At 40.7% G+C, this 19,927-nt stretch overlaps 1 protein-coding gene across 1 annotated transcript in view; it reads right to left on the reverse strand.

Annotated features, from left to right (window-relative positions):
- vps53 (VPS53 subunit of GARP complex) overlaps window positions 1-12,961 on the reverse strand; it is a 31,948-nt gene extending 18,987 nt beyond the window's left edge. The window contains exons 1-11 of the mRNA XM_080053340.1: window positions 12,833-12,961; window positions 12,264-12,344; window positions 11,147-11,196; window positions 10,981-11,047; window positions 6,173-6,259; window positions 5,623-5,738; window positions 4,782-4,901; window positions 1,832-1,910; window positions 1,547-1,690; window positions 1,116-1,258; window positions 337-478 (exon numbers count right to left, since the gene is read on the reverse strand). Coding sequence (XP_079909466.1) covers window positions 337-478; window positions 1,116-1,258; window positions 1,547-1,690; window positions 1,832-1,910; window positions 4,782-4,901; window positions 5,623-5,738; window positions 6,173-6,259; window positions 10,981-11,047; window positions 11,147-11,196; window positions 12,264-12,344; window positions 12,833-12,919 — 1,116 coding nt within the window. The 5' untranslated portion in view covers window positions 12,920-12,961. The remainder of the gene's footprint in view (window positions 1-336; window positions 479-1,115; window positions 1,259-1,546; window positions 1,691-1,831; window positions 1,911-4,781; window positions 4,902-5,622; window positions 5,739-6,172; window positions 6,260-10,980; window positions 11,048-11,146; window positions 11,197-12,263; window positions 12,345-12,832) is intronic.
- Between the last annotated feature and the right edge of the window lie 6,966 nt (window positions 12,962-19,927).

A 19,927-nucleotide genomic window follows, 5' to 3' on the forward strand; every position in this document is an offset into this window, starting at 1 on the left:
GACAAAAGGGCCTCTGTCTCTAGCTAGTGTTATGCGAGAAAAAGCAAGCAACGTCAAAGAAATATTCTGACTTAATGGGACCAATATGCATGTTGCCATTTTACGTAGAGTTAGAAGGATTTCAGCATTTCATTATACATGAACTTGAAACATGCTTTGATTGGACTATTTCAATAATGCAAACATTCTGTAAATGAATGGCAACAGTGCAATTCATCAAAGCAGCTAGAGGGGACGGCCAGTAGACCCTGTATACGTTGTGTGTGTGTATGTGTGTGTGTGTGTGTGTGTGTGTGTGTGTGTGTGTGTGTGTGTGTGTGTGTGCGCGTTTCTTACTCCAGCTACGTCGGTCAAGGTGCATCCTGTGAAGCGTTTGGCCAGAAGACCCTCAAAGTTTGTGGTTCTCTGAATAGCAAACAGAAGCAGCTTCACCTCGATCTCCTTAGCCCGTGTACGCATCACCTTGGCTAACTCCACCCTTTAAAAAACACACGCAGGAGAAAAAAAACACGGACACAGTATCAGTTTCAGTACTTTACCAGTCATTTCTGCACTTTGTCAACCCAAAATGTTTCAAAGGATCCTCGTTTGTTAATAATTGCGTTTGTACATCTGTTCTTTAAGCGAAAACATGTCGGTGTGGGGTGTCACTCAAGCTTTTTTCCAATGATACAAAAACTATTTTGCCGGATTATTTTTATTGTCAGTTGCAGCTGGGAGTAATAATAAATAGCGCAGCTCTACTAGGTCATCACTGCCCATGTACCTTGCTTACGTCACCTGCTTTCATTGTCACATCAGATCACAGACTCTTGCCCAGGCACGTCATACCAGTGTGGTTCACTTTACCAATACAGAACATTTTAAGAACCAATTCCTCAATTTGTTGCCTTTTGAATTGAATCAAATTTAGTTTCTTTTCTTTTCATCTATTTTCTTGGCCGGAGAGATGCCATAAGATTTTCATTAAATAGGCTGAAGGCGCACAACATGAAAAACACCGTCTAAGATCATTTACAATGCCTGCTCCGAGATTGGTGTTTTTCTTACTGTATGTTGTATGTTGTGTGTGTGTGTGTGTGTGTGTGTGTGTGTGTGTGTTTGTGTGTGTTCACCTTGTGATGTGGCAGAACTCCACAGCCACACGCTCAGTCATGCACCACTCCTCAGGAAACATGCGTCCGTACTTCTCCTCGTAGTCTAACAGCTGTCGTTTGATCCAGGCATAGCGCCGGTCGATCTTGTCCAGCCATGCGACCTGAGCAACAAGGTAGGATATTTTTTCACTCACCAACTTTGTGAATAAGGTATTAGGGCCCGACTGATTTGGATTTTTAGGGGCCGATACCGATACCGATTATAGGCAGAAAAAATAGCCTTAATGCTATTCATTTAGGCTACCTTCAGGGCAGAAATGCATATCACTAAACATGATTGCTTGATCAGAAAAAAATAATAAAATCTGAAAATGTTTTAAATCGGTTTGGCTCTAATACTGTATACAGATTTTATCTCATTACATTATGGAATCCAAATGCTGACTCACATCTTGGTTTTCCTGGAATAACACCAGGTACTCTGAGAGATGCTGCCTGATGAACTTTTTGATGATCTCCTGTTTGATGCGCGGGTCCAGCACATTGGCCACCAGGCAGGCATCCCTCAGCACGTTACTGGGACCGCCGGGTCTCTGCATGGACGTGAAATATTAAAGTTTAGCATTAAAGCTTGAAGTATATGACAAGAACACCATCTAAAATGGAGAAACATTAAATTAATAGATAACCAAACTAAAACTGATTTCAAAATCCAGACTTCCTATACAGCATACCTTGGAGCCCTGCGCGGGAAATGCTTCTTCAAAATCTGCAAGGATCTGAGTCCCCAACTCACTCTGCGCTGCCTTCACTCTAAATAGGACGGGGAAAAAAACAACGGTACTAAATTATTCATTATTTTTCTCAAGTCAGTGAAAAACGTCATATTGAAATAGTGTCAGTTTCATGTGGAAGCCTCTGTTGCAAAGTCTTTTTTACGGGCAAGACTTGCACAGTGATTGCAGGCATTTTAAGCGTACTATCTGCAAGTCACTTGCTAGTAGACCCTAAGACAAGATGGTTTAGAAGAAGCCCACGCCTGCTATAAACTCACTAGAGGAAAATCTTAAAAAATGGTTTTCAAAAAGAAACCTCATTAGAAAAACACCACTACTGCCAAAGTGTCCTACGATGACCTGTCAGTGATTCCCCATCATTTGGTAGGTGTTTCTCAATCCCTATATCAGCACACAAGCTTACAGGTATGTCTGTATGTGCATGTTTCTATGAATATGAATACACTGGTTTCTTGTCAGTTAAGCAACCACAAGGACACAAGACCGAGAAGTATTTATATAATGTGGTCTGGTCTGCTTTCAGAATCTGAGTCTGCAGAGTCCTGGGGGAGTCTGTGTTGGACCGAAAGGCATCCAGGGCCGGGTTAACAAAGGACAGAATTCAAAGTCCGGACATTAATACAGAATAAACAGGAGGGAGGGGGGAGACAGTATCGCAGACGGACACCAGCTGAAGTGGTAGCCCTCATTTCAAGCACTATTGCTGCCGGCTAAATACCCACCACTGGCTGGTCAGTGTGATCCTGTAGCAGAGTCTACTATACAGCGGTTTTATCTGACTGAGGCCCAAGCTGTCAGCAGTAGGTCTGACTCCAATCACGTAAGTGTGCGAACATAACACAAGCCAAAGAGAATCTATCAGCATCTGTCAGCTTAACGGTGAGTAAAGCATTAAAGGGGTGATGGGTAGAAAGGCCTTTTAAAAATTAATCAAGGTTGATCCCGTTCAAAAATGGTTGACAGCTGCATTGACTCCGTTTAGTCACACTTCAGAGTACCGTCGGGACAAAGGGCTAATTTCTCTCACCGAATTAAATCAGTGAGGGAAGTAGGGAGATGTCAGGGTGAGCCTCTAATATGCATTTAGCCTGTAACCCACATTTGTGTGAAACTATAAACTGTGCCTCTGTAGTTTTTTTTACTACTAAAATGTGCCCTTGGCTCCTGTTTTTCAGAATAAGATTGGTTTGGTTTGCAGTAATACTGTTGTTGTTTAGCTTAATACATTACACTGTTATACAGTATACTGCTTCTAAAAACTTTCAATTCAATATTTCACATTCATTGATTAGATGAATTTGATGTTCAAACAATCATGCCACTGTCACATAAAAGAACAGATCATAAATACCATTATTGAATATTTTTTCATTAACATCATTTTTTAAACTGCCTAAGATGTTTTACCCAAACCCTTGAAATAGGGCTACTATTCTATTTGCTTGAAATCAGAATTCAATAGAAATATTGTATCTTTAATTATTAGCTATATCAAACTGGTGTGATTGTAAAGGTAACAATAGCAAATGAAAATCATGCATTGTTTCTACAAACATTTCGGAGCTATACTTTCCCCCCCCCTTGGTCGTAATATTTCGCAAACTCCCTGCCTGAACATTGTTGTTTTTTCTGAAATATTGCTCATCTGTCTCTTCTTCTTGTATCGGCAGCATCACGGTGGTATCTGGTGGAGCGGTCTTGATACTTTCTAGTACGCGTATTAAGCGTCCAGCTGTCTGCCCAGTCTTCATACTGGATCTTCCCTGAGTCACTTCTTCCACACAGCTGTTATTTGGTATGAACTCTTTGGTCTGCCACACCTCAGTCAAAACAGAACACAAGGTCATGCTTTTTTCTTTGTGTTTTCAAGGATCAGCACTATTTTGAACCAGAACATCTACAGCTTGGGCCAAATTGATTCTGGTGTTCTTGGAAAATAATTGTAAAAATGGAAAAGAAGGCAATCAATCAAAGCTGTGGGAAACAACGGCGTAACAATGCACTTCGCTTTGTGTGTGTGGGTTGATGTCTGTGTGTTTAAAACAAAAAGCCCACATCCTGATGTTGGCACGACTCTCTCCAGAGCAAACAGACATTCCTAAATGCACCATTAATTAAGAGTTACACGGTTAGATTGATAGGCATGGCGCAAGCATGAACAACAATCCACAGGGCAATAAATGCAACACTTGAGCACACACACACACACACACACACACACACACACACACACACACACACACACACACACACACACACACACACACACACACACACACACACACACACACACACACACACACACACACACACACACACACACACACACACACACACACACACACACACACACACACACACACACACAATTGATGCAGACCCATACACAACCTCAGAAAAGTATGCCCTTTATCTTTCACAATGGAAGACATGCTGCCAAATTACAGCACACCATTCAGCGGGTTTCCTTCCTGTGTGTGTGGGATTGTGCGTGTGTATGTGTGGATATCTGCATAAACAGGATGTAATGCGCAAACTACCTCCAGCCAAATACTGCAACCACTTTTCAACAGTTCAGCTGACGGACTGTGGAATATTTCAGCTATAAGCAGAGATCAAGTTCTGAGCTGGCTACTGAAGAGTGCACCTCAGTGCTGCAACAAACAGATCAAGTGGGCACGAGCAAGACACCAAAACCTCTAAGTCCGGTATTCAGGAGTTGCTGCAATGCAACGGATACACTCAAGGAGGAAAAAAGTGTAGGAGAAAGTGAATGACCTTATAAAAGCACAAACATCATTGGTGTGTGTGTGTGTGTGTGTGTGTGTGTGTGTGTGTGTGTGTGTGTGTGTGTGTGTGTGTGTGTGTGTGTGTGTGTGTTAGTTACCTCTCAGAGAGCTGCCTGATCTGAGGTATGCCCATATACTTGTGGAAATGTTCAAGCACATTGACCACTCCCTGCAGCAGGTTGGCCACCTCACCATATTGCCTCTTTCTGGTCATGGCTCTGGAATACAACACACATGAGAAATATGTATATTACTTTATTTGGGGATACTTAAACATGCTTATCCATATCACTTGAGAATCAATCTAGCTGTATATCTCTGCCAAATGAAAATGAATTCCTACTAGCTATGGATGAGAGACCACCCACACTCTTAAATAAAAAGGATGCATAATACAGAAGGACATGGATGGATATTAGAGGTAAAAATTATTGGGCCATTAAAGGTGGAATCAGCGATTCTAGAGAACTCTTGTTGTCAAAGTCATAGTTTGTCAAAATCAGTGAATATCAACACGATCCGCTACCTGTCCATGTTGCGTGTGCACTGGAAAAACATTCAGTGTTGATACACAGCCTAGGCTCTGTAAACAGGCATGCTCCTTACTGTGGTGGACCCCTGTGGTTACATAAGCTTTGTTTACATACCAGTTTACAGAGCCTAGGCTATGAATTAACACCAGACAATTACAGACAGGTAGCGGATGGGGAGGAGATATCACTGATTTTGACCTTTTTTATTTGTCAACATTTATGAAGATTTGATTGCAAAAAAAAAACATATTCTGCTGATGGATTGAGGATTATACGAGGTTTGACACAAGACCTTCCAGTTTGTGGCCGTCAACTAAATTCTCGATCCTTTATTTTGGTCTAACAAGCTTTAGGGTAAATTGTGTGAGTCTTTTTGTTCTGAGCAGTTAAATGTGATTGTACCCACTCTAAAGAGTCCACACCCCCTGCCAACATGTGCAGGTGGTTGAGGGTGGTGATGGATGTAGTGAGGTGGCGCTTGGCATGGTCCAACTGCTTTATGTCCCTCGTAATCTCCTTGACCTGTGCAGGTAGAGGCAGAGAAAGACAAAGGAGAGGAAAAAGCATTAAAGAAAGGAGGGTTATAAAAAAAAACAGAGAAGAAAAAATAGTAGTGAGAAAAAAGGCGAACAAACACAAGAGAGCGGTTCACCGGATAGGGCAACAGGAAAAGGAGAAATAAACAGACGATGAAACGACACGCCCTTTTGCTTTGAGGAACAATTGCTCCTACATGCCTTCTGAGGGAGGGTCTACCTCACCCCCCCTCCCTCCTCCTCTTCATCCTTTCTCTACTCACCCAGCCTAATGGCCTTCCTCCAACTCTCACTGACACACACACACACACACACACGGAAGGTGCACTACCTAGACTTTCTATAACCGGCCCACTGTCCTCTAGTGTGTGTGTGTGTGTGTGTGTGTGTGTGTGTGTGTGTGTGTGTGTGTGTGCGTACCATTTGTTCAGACTTCTCCGCCTTGTCCTTGATATCTTTGATTTTGCCAAAGAGCTGCTGGATAGCTATCTGGGCCTCTTCCAAAGCCTGTCAAAAAGAAAAAAGGGCAATATGAAACATAGAGAGAAGATAGATGTTCGAGACCTGCATAATAACCAGTGATAAAGTGTGTGATCTGGGGAGTGGGCCACACTGCAAATGAGTGGACTGACTACGAATGGGGCTTGAACATGTGTGCACAAAGGAATTTTGAGGGCAAAGAGGAGCGCATCCCTGAGTGCGTTAGAAAAAAACCTGGAGCAGAAGAAGTGGGGACGACAATGGAAAACCGAACAAGATTGTTCGACCAAAACCTTGAGAGCAACACAGAGATGAGAAAGCAGCTTCAGTTTACACTCGCACACCCAGTACAGAGAACAGGAGAAAGCTGAAGAAAGATATTTTGCCACGGCCTCGAACCACAGAGTTGTCTACCTGTTGAGTAGGTCAAACAATATACACAGAAGAAGATAAGACAATAAGTCTTCTGAATTTAGTAACCTTATTACAATGCAATGGAGTGTCTAAACTCCTAACTTTCTTATTGCATCTTCATACACACAAGCCAGGCTGGACTTTATTTCTCACTCTGCTTTTAATTAAAAATGCATCACCTTATACATAAAATATATACTTCCCTTTAAATTTCCATAAAAATAAATTTGAGAAGCCGATGGCACGTGGAATAATTGTGCGTCAAAATGTTTCTCACCTCTGGCTTTTGGATCATGTGAAAAGTGGTCCTTGACTCCTTACTATGTCCATTCCCACTCCTAGAATAGTGTGTGTGTGTGTGTGTGTGGGGGGAGGGGGGGTCAAGGGCAAACAGACTAATTGGTCGTCTAATTGACAGCCTCGATATATGACGTTGAGAAATCCTTTGGTTTGACACATGGGCCATGAGGCTAATCTCTGTATAAAGGCTGTCACTATAAAGGCTAAAGAGATTATTAGCCGTTTAAACGGTCCATAAAGCCGGACCTGAGTAGATAACGTTAGACAGTTACATTTGTAAGACAGTTAACATGCTATTCTAATTTCCATGTCATTTGACATGGCAGCTGTTCTTTGATGGTCCTGAACAGAGATTGTGCTGTGACATCTGATGCCAGATGGCTTCAGCTAGCTCGATGCTGTGGCAGCACTGCAACACAATTTAAACACAAACACAGACACACACACACACGGAATGCTAACAGCCAGCACCAGCTGAGCAGGGAATTTACCACTTTTACCAGCACCTCTAAGTAACAGCAAGTGAACACACACACACACACACCTTGCACTGACAGCACAGGATTAATTCTCCTTCCTGAGTGTGGGCAAAGAGACGCTCTTGGTGACAGTTTTGTTGAGGCACAGTCAGAGCAATTAACAGTACATTATAAAAAAAACAAGTTCATATTTAACCTTAAGGTTGCAAGGGTGCAATGTCTTTAAAGAAGGTCTGCCATGGAGGAAAATACAAGAGAGGAACTCTTCTTCAAACAAGATGAGCAGAAGCTGCCTCTTCTCGGATGCTTCCTTCTTCCTTTATATGCTTCAAACAACCCAGTTAGGTGAAACAACCCTGGGGCTGTTAGGTGCTTTGGATAAATGGATTGGAAAACTGCAGGCAGGTTGAGGGATTCCTCTTTGATCTGAGAGTGAGGAGGAAGGGAATCTGAATGGGAATCTTTAAAGAGGTTCCCTGGAGGGAGATCTTGAGGAAACAAAGTGCATGCAAAGGAGGGCTGAAACCTCCGAGGCTGCAATTGTCGCTTGTGCAGAGTCAAGCCAAGTCAATCTGGCTGACTTCAGTTTCCTGTATTTAGCCTTGAGGAGAAGCAAATAGAGATCACTGTGCCCAGAAGGGCGCCTCCATGCCCAAGACGTTATCTGCTCTCACACATAAAACACATGCGCACCATTGTATCCCTAACATGCAATAAACAGCACGGCACACATACTGTAGGCAGAATGTCTGCGTTCAAACCAGAGTGGAGAGCTTCTTTTCAAAGCTTAAACATGCACCAAATGCACTTCACAACTCCCTCTGATAGACATCAGTGTAGCTCTCTACAATAGGGGGGTTAATATATAATTGCACTTGTGAGTTTAGGGCCAAATACAATAAATCACATCAACCGAACGGGGTAATTTAAACAGTTGAGACATTGCCACAGCACGTCTCACACTTCTGTAAACATTTCCAGAGAGACAATTTAGGAGAGGAGAGTGTTTCACTTAAGAGAGGAAAGAATAGTTCAGGAAATGCTTTGTATAGAATCAGCCCTCTGGTGATAGTAAATAGTTGTCACAGCTAAGCCAGACAGAAAATAATACCCACAGCACCACTTTATAATCCACTCTGATATAAATAGCAATATGCTAGACCGAGGCTTTTTGCTTGATTATTTCATTTACCCCCTTCATATTCAGCCCTGGAAAACAATACAAGTGTTTGGCACAGTTGGTGTTTGCAGATTATGTGATTGTCAGATTTAATAGGATATGTACTGAAAAAGTCCCTAAACATTTGTGAGGCACAGACTGAGAGAATCTGCAGTTCAAACCAAATGTATTGTTTTACTACAAATAAAGAAAACAGAAAGTCATAAACACTGCAAAAGTGTGAATTAGGAGAGATAAGAAAGACAAGCGATAGTTAAGAGTAAAGACTGCTCTGAGAAGATGAAGGCACGGGAACTTAAACAAGCCTTTTCTGAGTTAACATTAAATATTTACATTAATGTCGACTCTAGAGGGGGACCACCCGACACTGTATCTCTTCTGATGCGGTCTTTATACCACAGTGGACATTTAAAGACTGTACACACACACACACACACACACACAAACACTAGAAAAAAAACTTGACACAAAAAGAAAACGCAAATGCGTGCGTGCGTGTGTGTTTCATCCCTGTTCACCGCTGCTCTCCAAGGCAAATAAACTGCATGGGCATAGATTAACATTAATGTGAATGGCAGGTAATAACTGAAAACAAATGTGTGGTCTCATTAATGAGATTATCCATATCAGTAAAAAAAAAAAAAAAAAAAAAATCAACAACTAACAACCCTTTGTAAATCTATAATATTGACTTCTGCTGACATGCGGGAACATCGTACAGCATTGACTGTTTGTGTGGTAGGAAACTCTCGGCTGGTAGAACAAGGGGAGATAGAGAACGCTGTGTTCACATGTGTTAAATGGTGTACTGTACATTTGCCAAGACAGGCAGACTGGTCAGGAGACTCCCACAATCTGTCACTTATTTCAGAATGATAGCAAAATAGCATCCATAGTATTTGGATCACATTCAAACATGCAGAGCGCCGTCATCATATTTAGTTAACGACAGATTTCATGTCATTGTAATTGAGTCTGTAAGGCTATCTGCATGAGAGTATCTAGTGTTGAGGTTATATATTTATCATCTCACCTCATGTATTCATTCTTCCCAATTGTTTCCCTTTTTTTAAAACAAATGAAACAAGTTTAAAGAGCTTTCGTTCCCAAGAACCACAACCATCGTCACACTAAACATCGTCTCGATTAGCCGCCAGGGTCTGACCACTAAGTCACATTTCCAAAGTCTCAGTCCCACAGCCTATTAATGTCTGACTACCTACAGGAAAAGAAAAAAACACACAAGGGAAATCATTCCCCAGACCTCCTCTAGTTTCTCTCTCCTCCTATCCTGCCCTCTCCATCCTTCTCAATACATGTTATCATCTTGGGTTTCAACCTGGCGATTGGGTTTAGCTCAGTGAGGGAGTTCAGTCAACAGCAGAACAGACTACATTGCTGATCTTGTTGGTTTTATTCTGTTGCCGCCTTTACGTTTCAATCGGCTTCTTGAAATGAACATCTCTCAATCGTTCCGTCTGCAGGAAAAGATTTTTCCCTCTGGAAATGTTGGAATGGCACTGTGGGGTTGGAAAAACAAACTACAATTATTGTGAGCGACTGTAGAATGTTATTGGTCTGGGGGGGGGGGGGAGAGTGTTTCCGCTAGCAAACGGTAGCTAACTGGGTACGAGAAGGCCACCGGGCCAGACACCCTGACGACAGCACACACCTCATTATGTCAACATGAAGGGGAATGTACAGCGCTCACCCATCGGGTGTCACGTTCCCTTCAAGCCACAGCTCCTTGACAGTGGAAGGACATGGATTAAATCAGAAGGGGCTGCTCTTTTCCGTCATGCTCCCACAACAGGCATACACTCAAAAGCCGTAGTTTTAAAATGTAAAATAAAAGTATTTACATACGGGAATCTATTTCACAGACATGCTTTCCGTAAAGAGGGGCAGTGGGAATGGTTCTGAGTCATCTTGTCCTTTTCCATGGAAGCAATGCCGAGAGAGGAAAGAGCAGGCGAGTGGGAAGAACATGTTTTGCTGGGTTGGGCCAACCTATTGCACCATTCAAACTTGAAGTAGAAGGATGTTGTTTCGAACACCACAAATTATGAAGAGACCTAGTGGGGGTTGTTGTTTTGTCCAGCTCCCACATAAGGACGTGAAAGATCTACATACTTTGTTTCTAAAATGTATTTTTCTATTATCTTTACCACTATCAGCCCAAACATAATATTATTTAAAACCTAAATCTGATAACTAATGAAAAAACTATAATCAGAGTAAAATGAGTGGGATTTTGCCTGAGCCACATTGCCAGAAAAAAGAAATCTAATTCATAATTTCAAAACAAATAAGCAGTCGACCAATCATGTGTAACCACTGCAGTATGTTCCTGTGTGACCTGCGGCTTCACTCACCTGTCTGCCATCCTGGCCCACATTGGTTTGGCCTCTCACCACTGTCCTGATGTTGTCATCCAGGCGCCTATCACACATGAAAAAGTGAATGTAGCACTTAAGTCACGCTAAGTGAAAAGACAAACAAATGCTAGAAATGTATCATAAGTCATTGATGTTAACTCACCGAATTTTCAGACGAATCTTGCTTACCACATCATCAATATTGGCCAGAGACTGGGGGGGGGGGAATGCAAAGACAAGAAAACAGGAAAACGTGAAGCAACTTATTTATCCTTGTTTAACTGTCTAACAAATGTGAAGAATTCTTTGTACAGGGGAGAAGGGATGGATTAGCCAATCACATATACGTCTTTCCCTGAGCAGTTAAACAATTCCATGTGTTGTGCTGTTGACTCGATATCCTATATACAAAGCAAAACACTTTTGAAGAGACAAACATTGTTAATAACATTTAATGAGTTTATAATTATACAAGCAGAGGACTTTGCTACAAATGTCCATTTTACAAATACATGTTAAGCATAACCCCTCACCTGATGAATTATCAAACACAAAAACCAATTAGGTGGAAAAAAAGGTTACAGTGACCCCTCATGGAGAGGCAGTATACATGGGTATATGGATGCAGTATACTGCACATACATTATTTAAGATAAAGTGCAACTCAGTCATTTTTGGATTAACAAGGGACCCCCATGGTCACAGACATGTACATTTAAATACACACTCTTTTACAAACCAACCTATGCATACAGCTGCATGTGCATTCCATACACACATGGACAACTGTCAACACATTTAAACATGTATTGCTCCTGTTAAATGAAACCAAAGAAGTTTTTTATCTATGTAATACCTTTTTTAAATGTGATTTACGAAGAGGGACCTAATGTATTTCATAAACTTGAGATAAACGGGTATTTTTCACATAAGACATTCTGACATGTCACCAGGGTTCCTACATCTTAATTGTAATATTTATTTTATTGCAACTCGTAATGAAAATAAAAAAATTTAAAAACGACAACAATTAATTTTGTTTATCAATAGCTTTGCATAAAACATGACCTCTTCGCTCCAGTCGAAAAGTAGCATCTATAATTTGGTATGTCATTATTTTATTTCATTTCATTCAAAATATATATTGACTTGTTTTTTTTTTTTATGAATGAATTCAGCTCATTCTTTGACGGGGGCACACTGCAATGGATATCAGTATGGCACCTGTCACCAGGGCTAAGGCGGCTGCAGGTGTTTTGGCTGTGTGCACTTCACGGTACCTGCTCGGTGGGAAACAGAGTGTTGATGTATTCCACAGCGTTGAAGTCTGCTCTATCCAGTGGGTCTTGGCTGGGGAAAACCTGGGTTTACAAGCAGACAAATGACGGTCAAGGCTGACGGCTTAATATTGAATATTCGATGGTGTGCTGTTTTTTCGGGTTTGACTTTAACATGCACACTAGGAATGAGTTGTATACAATAACTATAGCATATCTATCATTACTGACAGCTTGCCAACATGTAGCTGAATGAAATGCAGTGTTTGCCTAACATTCACGACGACAATCATCGAAGAGAAAGGCAAAACCAGCTTCGTAAACTTACGTCGAGAATTATGTCCACCTTCAATTGACACCAACCCAAGACTTACCTATCTATAAACTTCTATGTAAACTACATATGGTTAATCAACTGTGAAATATGATGCTTTATAGCTAGCGGCCGTGTTATAGCAATGTCATATCCATTGAGCCAATAGGATGGGTTAGCCTGCTAACAGTTGTGTTAGCAGAAGCAACAACAATGTTCTAGAAACAAGAATGCAATGGTAACGAAGTCAAACGTCTACCTGCTCAATGGCGAGTTGCACCTCTGGGGTTAGATGCAAAATAGCCTCCAAATCCTCAGCCAATTCAAATTCTTCCTCCTCCATCATTGTCAAAACAAAACCGGAGACCTCTCCGGCTTGGCATTCCACTTCCTGGTATGGAGGATCCCGGGATACCTAATGACGTTAGCTGAAAAGGTGCTTTCATGACTGTCGGAGAAATCAGCACTAAAAACTGAGCGATGAAATATAATCAGCCACTCACCTACTTTTTTAGTTTTTCTCCCTCAACCCATAGATAGTGCCTCAAACCTGTCCTCCTGACTGATGACTTAAATGTAATCTCCGATCCAGATCCTTGCCCCGTTTTACAAGTGCTTATGAATGTTAAATACAACAATTATATAGGTTCATATAGGCCTATGGTAAATGATTGGTTACCAATATGTAAAAAATTACAGTAAGGGTAGAACATTGGTTAAACTGAGTATTATTATTATTATTGTTATTGTTATTGTTGTTGTTGTTGTTGTTGTTGTTGTTGTTGTTATTATTATTATTAATTACAATACTTGAGATGTGCATGGCATATTTCTAGTGCCTTGCATTCAAAGCAGACCTACATAACAGAAATTCCACATGTTTTAACTAACATGTTAATTAAGAGGCTACAATAGTAGCCTATTAAATGTATTTATTTGTTTGCAACAGTGTTATTTGTTTGCAAAACCCATAGTTGTAGCTAATAATCTATCTATCATTCACTTTGTTAGACTTAATGCTTTGTTTATATTTTAGAGTAAATGTACATGTTCACAAGGAGCAGAAGATGTTGCTAAACATACAAATATTTTTATAAACGCTACACATCTTTAAAATCTTCATCTAGCTATAAATGCTATGATCTCAGTGCATCACGGTGTGACTGTGTCCTGACCTGTAACATGATTCCATTGACCATGTACCTGCTCCTTCTAGCAGTCATCTACTATAGGCTATACATAATTTGGCATACATTTTTTTATGCTCAAATTGTCTCTGTCAAGAATATGCCTCTGAAAGTAACATGTTGCTGTCACATATGCCCATGTCGCCATTTAAGGAGCAGCAGCACCCCCTGTTGTCACAAAGAGAAGCAACATACAAACACACACACCGTCTGTACATGCTTCCATAAACCCAATCCACTAAGTGTCACACTGTTCTATTTTAGACCAAAGGGAGGCATGCATATTGACGAAAGGGCGTTTAGTATGCAGTACTAAAAGCTCTTTCTAAACAGGGACTAGGACTAAAGAGACAAAGGGACGGAGCATGACACGATAGATGAAAGGAGAGGAGAGGGGGAAAGCTGTCAAGTGCATGGTGAAAAAAGTAGAAGATGATACAAGAGTGAGGATAGAAGACACATGATGGAATAAAAAGGGGGGAGGAGGGGGAGGAAATAAAGAGGACAGAAAAGAGAATAGAGGACAGAAATGGTGGTGTGAGATTGAAGTTGATATCATTCATTTAAAAGAAACCCATGGGGTAGAAAGGAGAAAATATATATATATTTGTGATGGCTCATATTTTTTAACAAAATCAATGATTGAGTTTATGTCTCGCAGCACAAAGTGGCAAATGCTTTTGATTAAACTGCTAAAATGAGTTCGTAAATAACTGAAAGCCCCCATCCTTTTTTAATTTACAAGTTTCTTGTATTTGTTATAGCCACAAAAAATTACAGGAGCAGTTACTGGCAATGACATTTTTATGTCTCCCACTCTGTCCAACAATGCAAAATACAAAAGGAACATCGAAAACACACAAGATAATCTAAGACATGAAACAGAAAATAGACCATGCAAGATACATGATAGTGCAAATGTTTTAAAGATGTAGGGATGTACTGAATTGTAAAGGAGAATTAGAGTGAGTGGAGCACAGAAGAGGTGAAAGAAAAGGCAATGAGAGAAAGAGGACATGCAGAGGGCAGACATGGCTGCAGTGTATTCTGTAGTGTGGGCCAGAGCAGCTGTCAGACGGATGATATAAATCTCTCCCACAGAGGAAAGGTTTCATGTTTTGCACGGCTCACTAGGGGTCACAGCTTACATTGCAGACGGTGTGTGTTTGCGCATACATTAGTGTATGAGAGGGATAATGCAATAGATGTATTTATGACAACGGTTACCATAAGTGTAAACTATAGGACCTAAACCCACATACGGGCAAAAAGAGACAGAGTATTAAAGGTTTATTTGAGGAACCATGGGTGATGGTGGACGGCAGAGCAGGCAGGCTGGGAGGTGAGTGAGGCAGTTTGGGAGTTTGCTTGGGGAATGGAGAAGCAAGCATGGCAGTGATACTGGAGACACAAGGAGAATTGTTTTAGTAGTGCAAAAGTGGCTCACCGGTAGAGGGTATTTACCATTTAGGCAAAAGTTCTTCTCGGAGCTGACACATTTACTCAATGTCTCCCCCCTCTCTCTCTCTCTCTCTCTCTCACATTTCAACAATGTGCTTAAAAATGGTCTTATCCAATAACAGGTGAGAAAATATCTCTACAGAGAAGTACAAATGATGTAACACGAGGGTAACTGAGCAGCCTAGAATGACCATTCTACTACGGCGAATGGAACAACAGCATGGCGATGAGTGGGCAAAGAACCACATCTTTTTTTTTTTTACATCTTTGGGCTTCAACAGTTAATTGAATGCAAGCATCTGAGAAATTGAGGAGAAACATGTGGATAAATGTGAAAAGAAAACCTCAATTGCGGCTTTTTTTTGATATCTTGAAAAAACACAACGATAATATTGCATTTCATAATATTATCAAGTGTAAAATCTTAATCTGCTATGTAACAATTGTATTTAGCTGTCAGATGAATGTAGTGTAGAAAAAATACAAGAAAAAAAGCCAAACATGGAAATGTCCTTATATATATATATATTGGAAAAAAAAAGCTTGGTGGAGAGAATGAGTTACTGTCCACACAGTCATAATGGCACTTAATTAGCCAGACGGTTTCTGATAGCTTGTGGAAAGCCATTAGCTGCTAATGCCCAGGCTAACTATGCTGAACAGTTGTCCCTATAACAGCTTAATTTTTTTCACTTTCCTCTTGCGTTCAAGAAGCCAGACACTTTAGGTCAAGCAAAAGCAAGTGGTTCAAGCAAGGCGTCGCAGGCTTGAAGCTCTCTCCGGGGAGGCAAAGAAAGGCAGGTGAGGTGAGCGCATGGCAGGATGAAGCAATCACAAGGTCATGGCATGGGCTTATTCTTGGTGACGGACACGATGGCTTTCAGTGTTGTGAAGAGTTCATTGTTTAGAGCCCTATGGATGAGAGCAGTTGTTCCATAGTCAGGAGAAGTCAACCCTTAACATTGACCTACCTACGTGTCACGTTTGAGTTACAAATAACCATTTTTTGGTGTCGGATGTATTTTCTACTACTCTACAAGCATCACTGAACGCCCACACAGTTCCTTGCATATGCATCTCTCTCTCTCTGCATTTACACCGGAGTGTCAAACTTGATGAAAATATCCAATAGTTGTTTAATAATATTGGCTTGGCCTGAGAGTATTTGTATGTTTTACCACTCCCTGATGCCTCTAAGGCTGGGTTGAAAGCCTCCCGCAATCAACTGCCGCGAGCGTAATTTGTACACTGGAAAAGCACTGAAGATTTGGAAATTGGATGTAACAGTATTGGAGTGAGTGTTCCAGGGGTTTAACTTCTCCTAGATGAAAGGGAAGAATGATGTAAGCAGAACCACATTTCCCCCAAAGCATCCAGTCCGAGACGTTCTGCTCGACAAGATTTCCAAATATTGTTGCATCAGTCAAACAGCATGTGGCTTGTTTATTTAATGTTTTTTTTAACCATTAAAAAAGGCAGTAAACACATGCTGAGTATAAGTGCAATTAATGTGGTATATATGCATAATGATATAGTACTTAATAATAATAAAGTTACAGTTGATTACACATCCTAATCCCGTAAAAAATGCATTGTGTTCAAGTCTCACAGAGCTTTTTTAATTTATTTTTTGGCAGCTGCACAGCCCATGCCCTAAGGTGAGCTGTCACTATACGTTACCAAACACAGGAGTGCAAAGTTTTTAGGTAAATTATTTAGCTTCATCATCCATCCAGACCAAACCAAAGTTGGTCAGCAGCGGAGTGACATCTTTCTGAAGTAAACCTCAGCCGCGTCTTCTTCTCTGATATCCGTCCAAACCTTGTCAGACTTACAAAATACTTTCCCACAAGCTGTGTGTGGTATGACTGCGGGTATCACAGAAGTGTACAGAGCATGTGGATTCACTCTGGCACGCACCATCTACTCTACAAAGACGTCTTGAAGAAGCAAACAGCGGCATATGCCAAGGTTCGGGGAGAATTTCCAAAAATTGTTCACTCAATTAGACATCTTTCACCTAAATGCCAGAGAAGGAGTTGGCTAAGATCCCTTGCCTGGCGCAGGATTTATTGTACCCCTGTGACATTGTGGCACTTTTGCATTCGGAAGAATTTTTTTTTTAATCTTCTCATGTTCTGTGCAAACGCTCGCCTTGGAGAACAAACCTGGCGAGGGACATGAAGTATGCCATCAGATCTGTAGGTGCAGTGCAAAGATGAACTCATAGTGATAAACATGCATCTTTGACAACAATTTATATCATTTCGCAATGGTATTCATAGCCTTCATCATTGATTTTCTTTCCTTTTCTTCTTTTGCACAAGGACTTTGGGAGGTTTCTGTTTAAAGTCACATGAAAAGCTTTGAGCTTTTAGGATCCAAACAGCTTGTATGGCCTCTTGGAGATGATCACAATGCATAAAGAATGGGGGAAACAGCTTGAAACAAACAATTCAGCAAGCAATCCACCACCGCCGTTATCACTGTAGGTGAAGAGCTGCTTCAGCGGAAAGAAAACTCACAGGGGCAGATAATCAAGGCTGGCATAACGAGATGCTTGGCAGTCCAGATGCTCCTCAAACAGCAACCAGATCCATCTTGAAAACTGATCCAACTGAAAATGCAGACCCAGCCATATAAGCTCTTTCTTTTTCCCCACAAATGTCTATGTGTAATTTGAAATGAGATGGTGCCAAGATGTACCCCACATTTAGTTCATCAGTCTGGTTGTAGCAAAGATTTGCGGGGAAATGCGTTACAGGAAATGTGATGTTGTGCCATAGATATGTTAAAGATTGATTGACTTTTACTATTGGCTTACTGTTATGAAAATCAAGTGTTCCTGCATACATCCTGCTTGATTATGATTATGAAAAGCTAATGTCATATTGAAATAGAACATCCAACCATTATTCCTTTGGCATACAGTGCCTACATGCTCTTAATAGCATAATGGTAGCGTACTTTTTCACACGGCTTCTATCAGATAATATTAACATTTTTAAATTAAATGTCAAGGTTTAATTTAGAATGAAGATTTAAAGAGCACAGCGATCATATTTTTGTCCTAGATTATCTGTATAGGTGGATTTAAATCCTTATTTGTCTTGATGTTGATGAAAAAGAAAGGAAAAGGCGAAACAGAATGACGTTTAATTTTAACCATGAAATTAATTCAGCCACAAGGATTCCAGCATCGTAATTGTCACAGTGGAAGGTAAATTCAAAATGATTGCATTCATTTATTTACAGATATGGGGTACAGGAGGATGGCTCCCTCACTGACACAAATTATCTGATTTAAATTGGAGGTTCAAGAGGAACATGGGAATGTCAGTGTTTTGGTTCACAGTTACAGAAGAATTTGACAATGTTTTGTTTGTTTGAACTGTACTGAACTATACTTCTTCATAATTAGCACCATGCTAACAACAACAACATTGGCATGACTGGAAGCATCAGTCTCCACCTGCCTTTAGGGGGTAGGTAAGTATGCTAGTTTTCAACTGACACCAGGGGGTATTTCAAGAAGCGGGTTTTGAGGCAACTCAGAGTTTGTTCGCTCTGTGTTAGTGGAAACTCTGGGTTTCCCTTTTCAGGAAGCAGGTTCAGCGCAACTCAGAGTCAGTTACTGCGGCAACATAAGGCGTACGTCTAACCTGTCAGATAGGTGGTTAGACCTACCCTGAGTTTGTTTTCACTTTACGCTGCAGCTCCGACTGAAGAAAGAGTGTAACTGTCAAAACGCGTCCCTGTACAGTTTAAAGCAAAATCACCCCATAGAAATCTCCATCGGGATGTTTTTATCATTTCCTGATGATTTTACGTTTGATCGATCATTTATCTGATCAGTAGCCTTGTTCTCAGCCCTCTTACACATCGGGAACAGGCTCTACATTCAGATTAATAAACCTATTTGGATTGTATGTTTATCATAATTTTTTTTCTTAACAGGAGTTTTTTAACATCTGTGCCACTGAACAGATTTCTGTCAGGTTGATTTATTTCTGCGGCTGCACTCGATCGTACTGTTCACTTGTTTGATCCCAAAGTCACAGCCGAGCCTCGTTAAATAGCCTTATATGAATATAGAAATTATATAATAATTTAAACTGTGATCATTTGAGGAAAATGGATTTGGTAATAAATCAATCAGGCTCTACAATGGAAAATGTCACCTAAGTTGTCTGACGTTAATGTCTTTTACTACTTGTCTTTTACTACTTACAGAAATGCTGTGCCGCGCAAGCTTAACATTTTTAATGCTGCTGATATGCATAACCTTTTAAAATAGACTATTGCTTCTCATACGGAAGTGTAATGATTTTCTTGACAAAAAATGTTTTCCCGATTTTTTTCTGAATTGCAGAGGTGATTAAATCAAAGTTATGAGATGATATCCCCGTTAATTCTTCTCCATGCCATAAGCTCATTTGTTAATATTTCTAACTCTAGTGGGAAGAACGGAGAAGTTTTTTTTTGAGAAGTGGAGAAGTGGGAGGATCAAGCATTTGTTTCACCTGTTTCCATGGTGAATCATGTTATTAGCAATCCATTGACGATGGCTTTTACACACACGCTCAACCCAGAGTGAACACGCTCGGAGTTGATTGACCCAACGCTGATCCACTGTTCTGAAACCGATAACCCAGAGTTACTCATCTCAGAGTTGGCCAACTCAGAGCGCAGGATTAAACTCAGAG

The sequence above is a fragment of the Ammodytes marinus genome (genome assembly GCF_949987685.1).
Source record: "Ammodytes marinus genome assembly, chromosome: 3".
Lineage (NCBI taxonomy): Eukaryota > Metazoa > Chordata > Actinopteri > Uranoscopiformes > Ammodytidae > Ammodytes > Ammodytes marinus.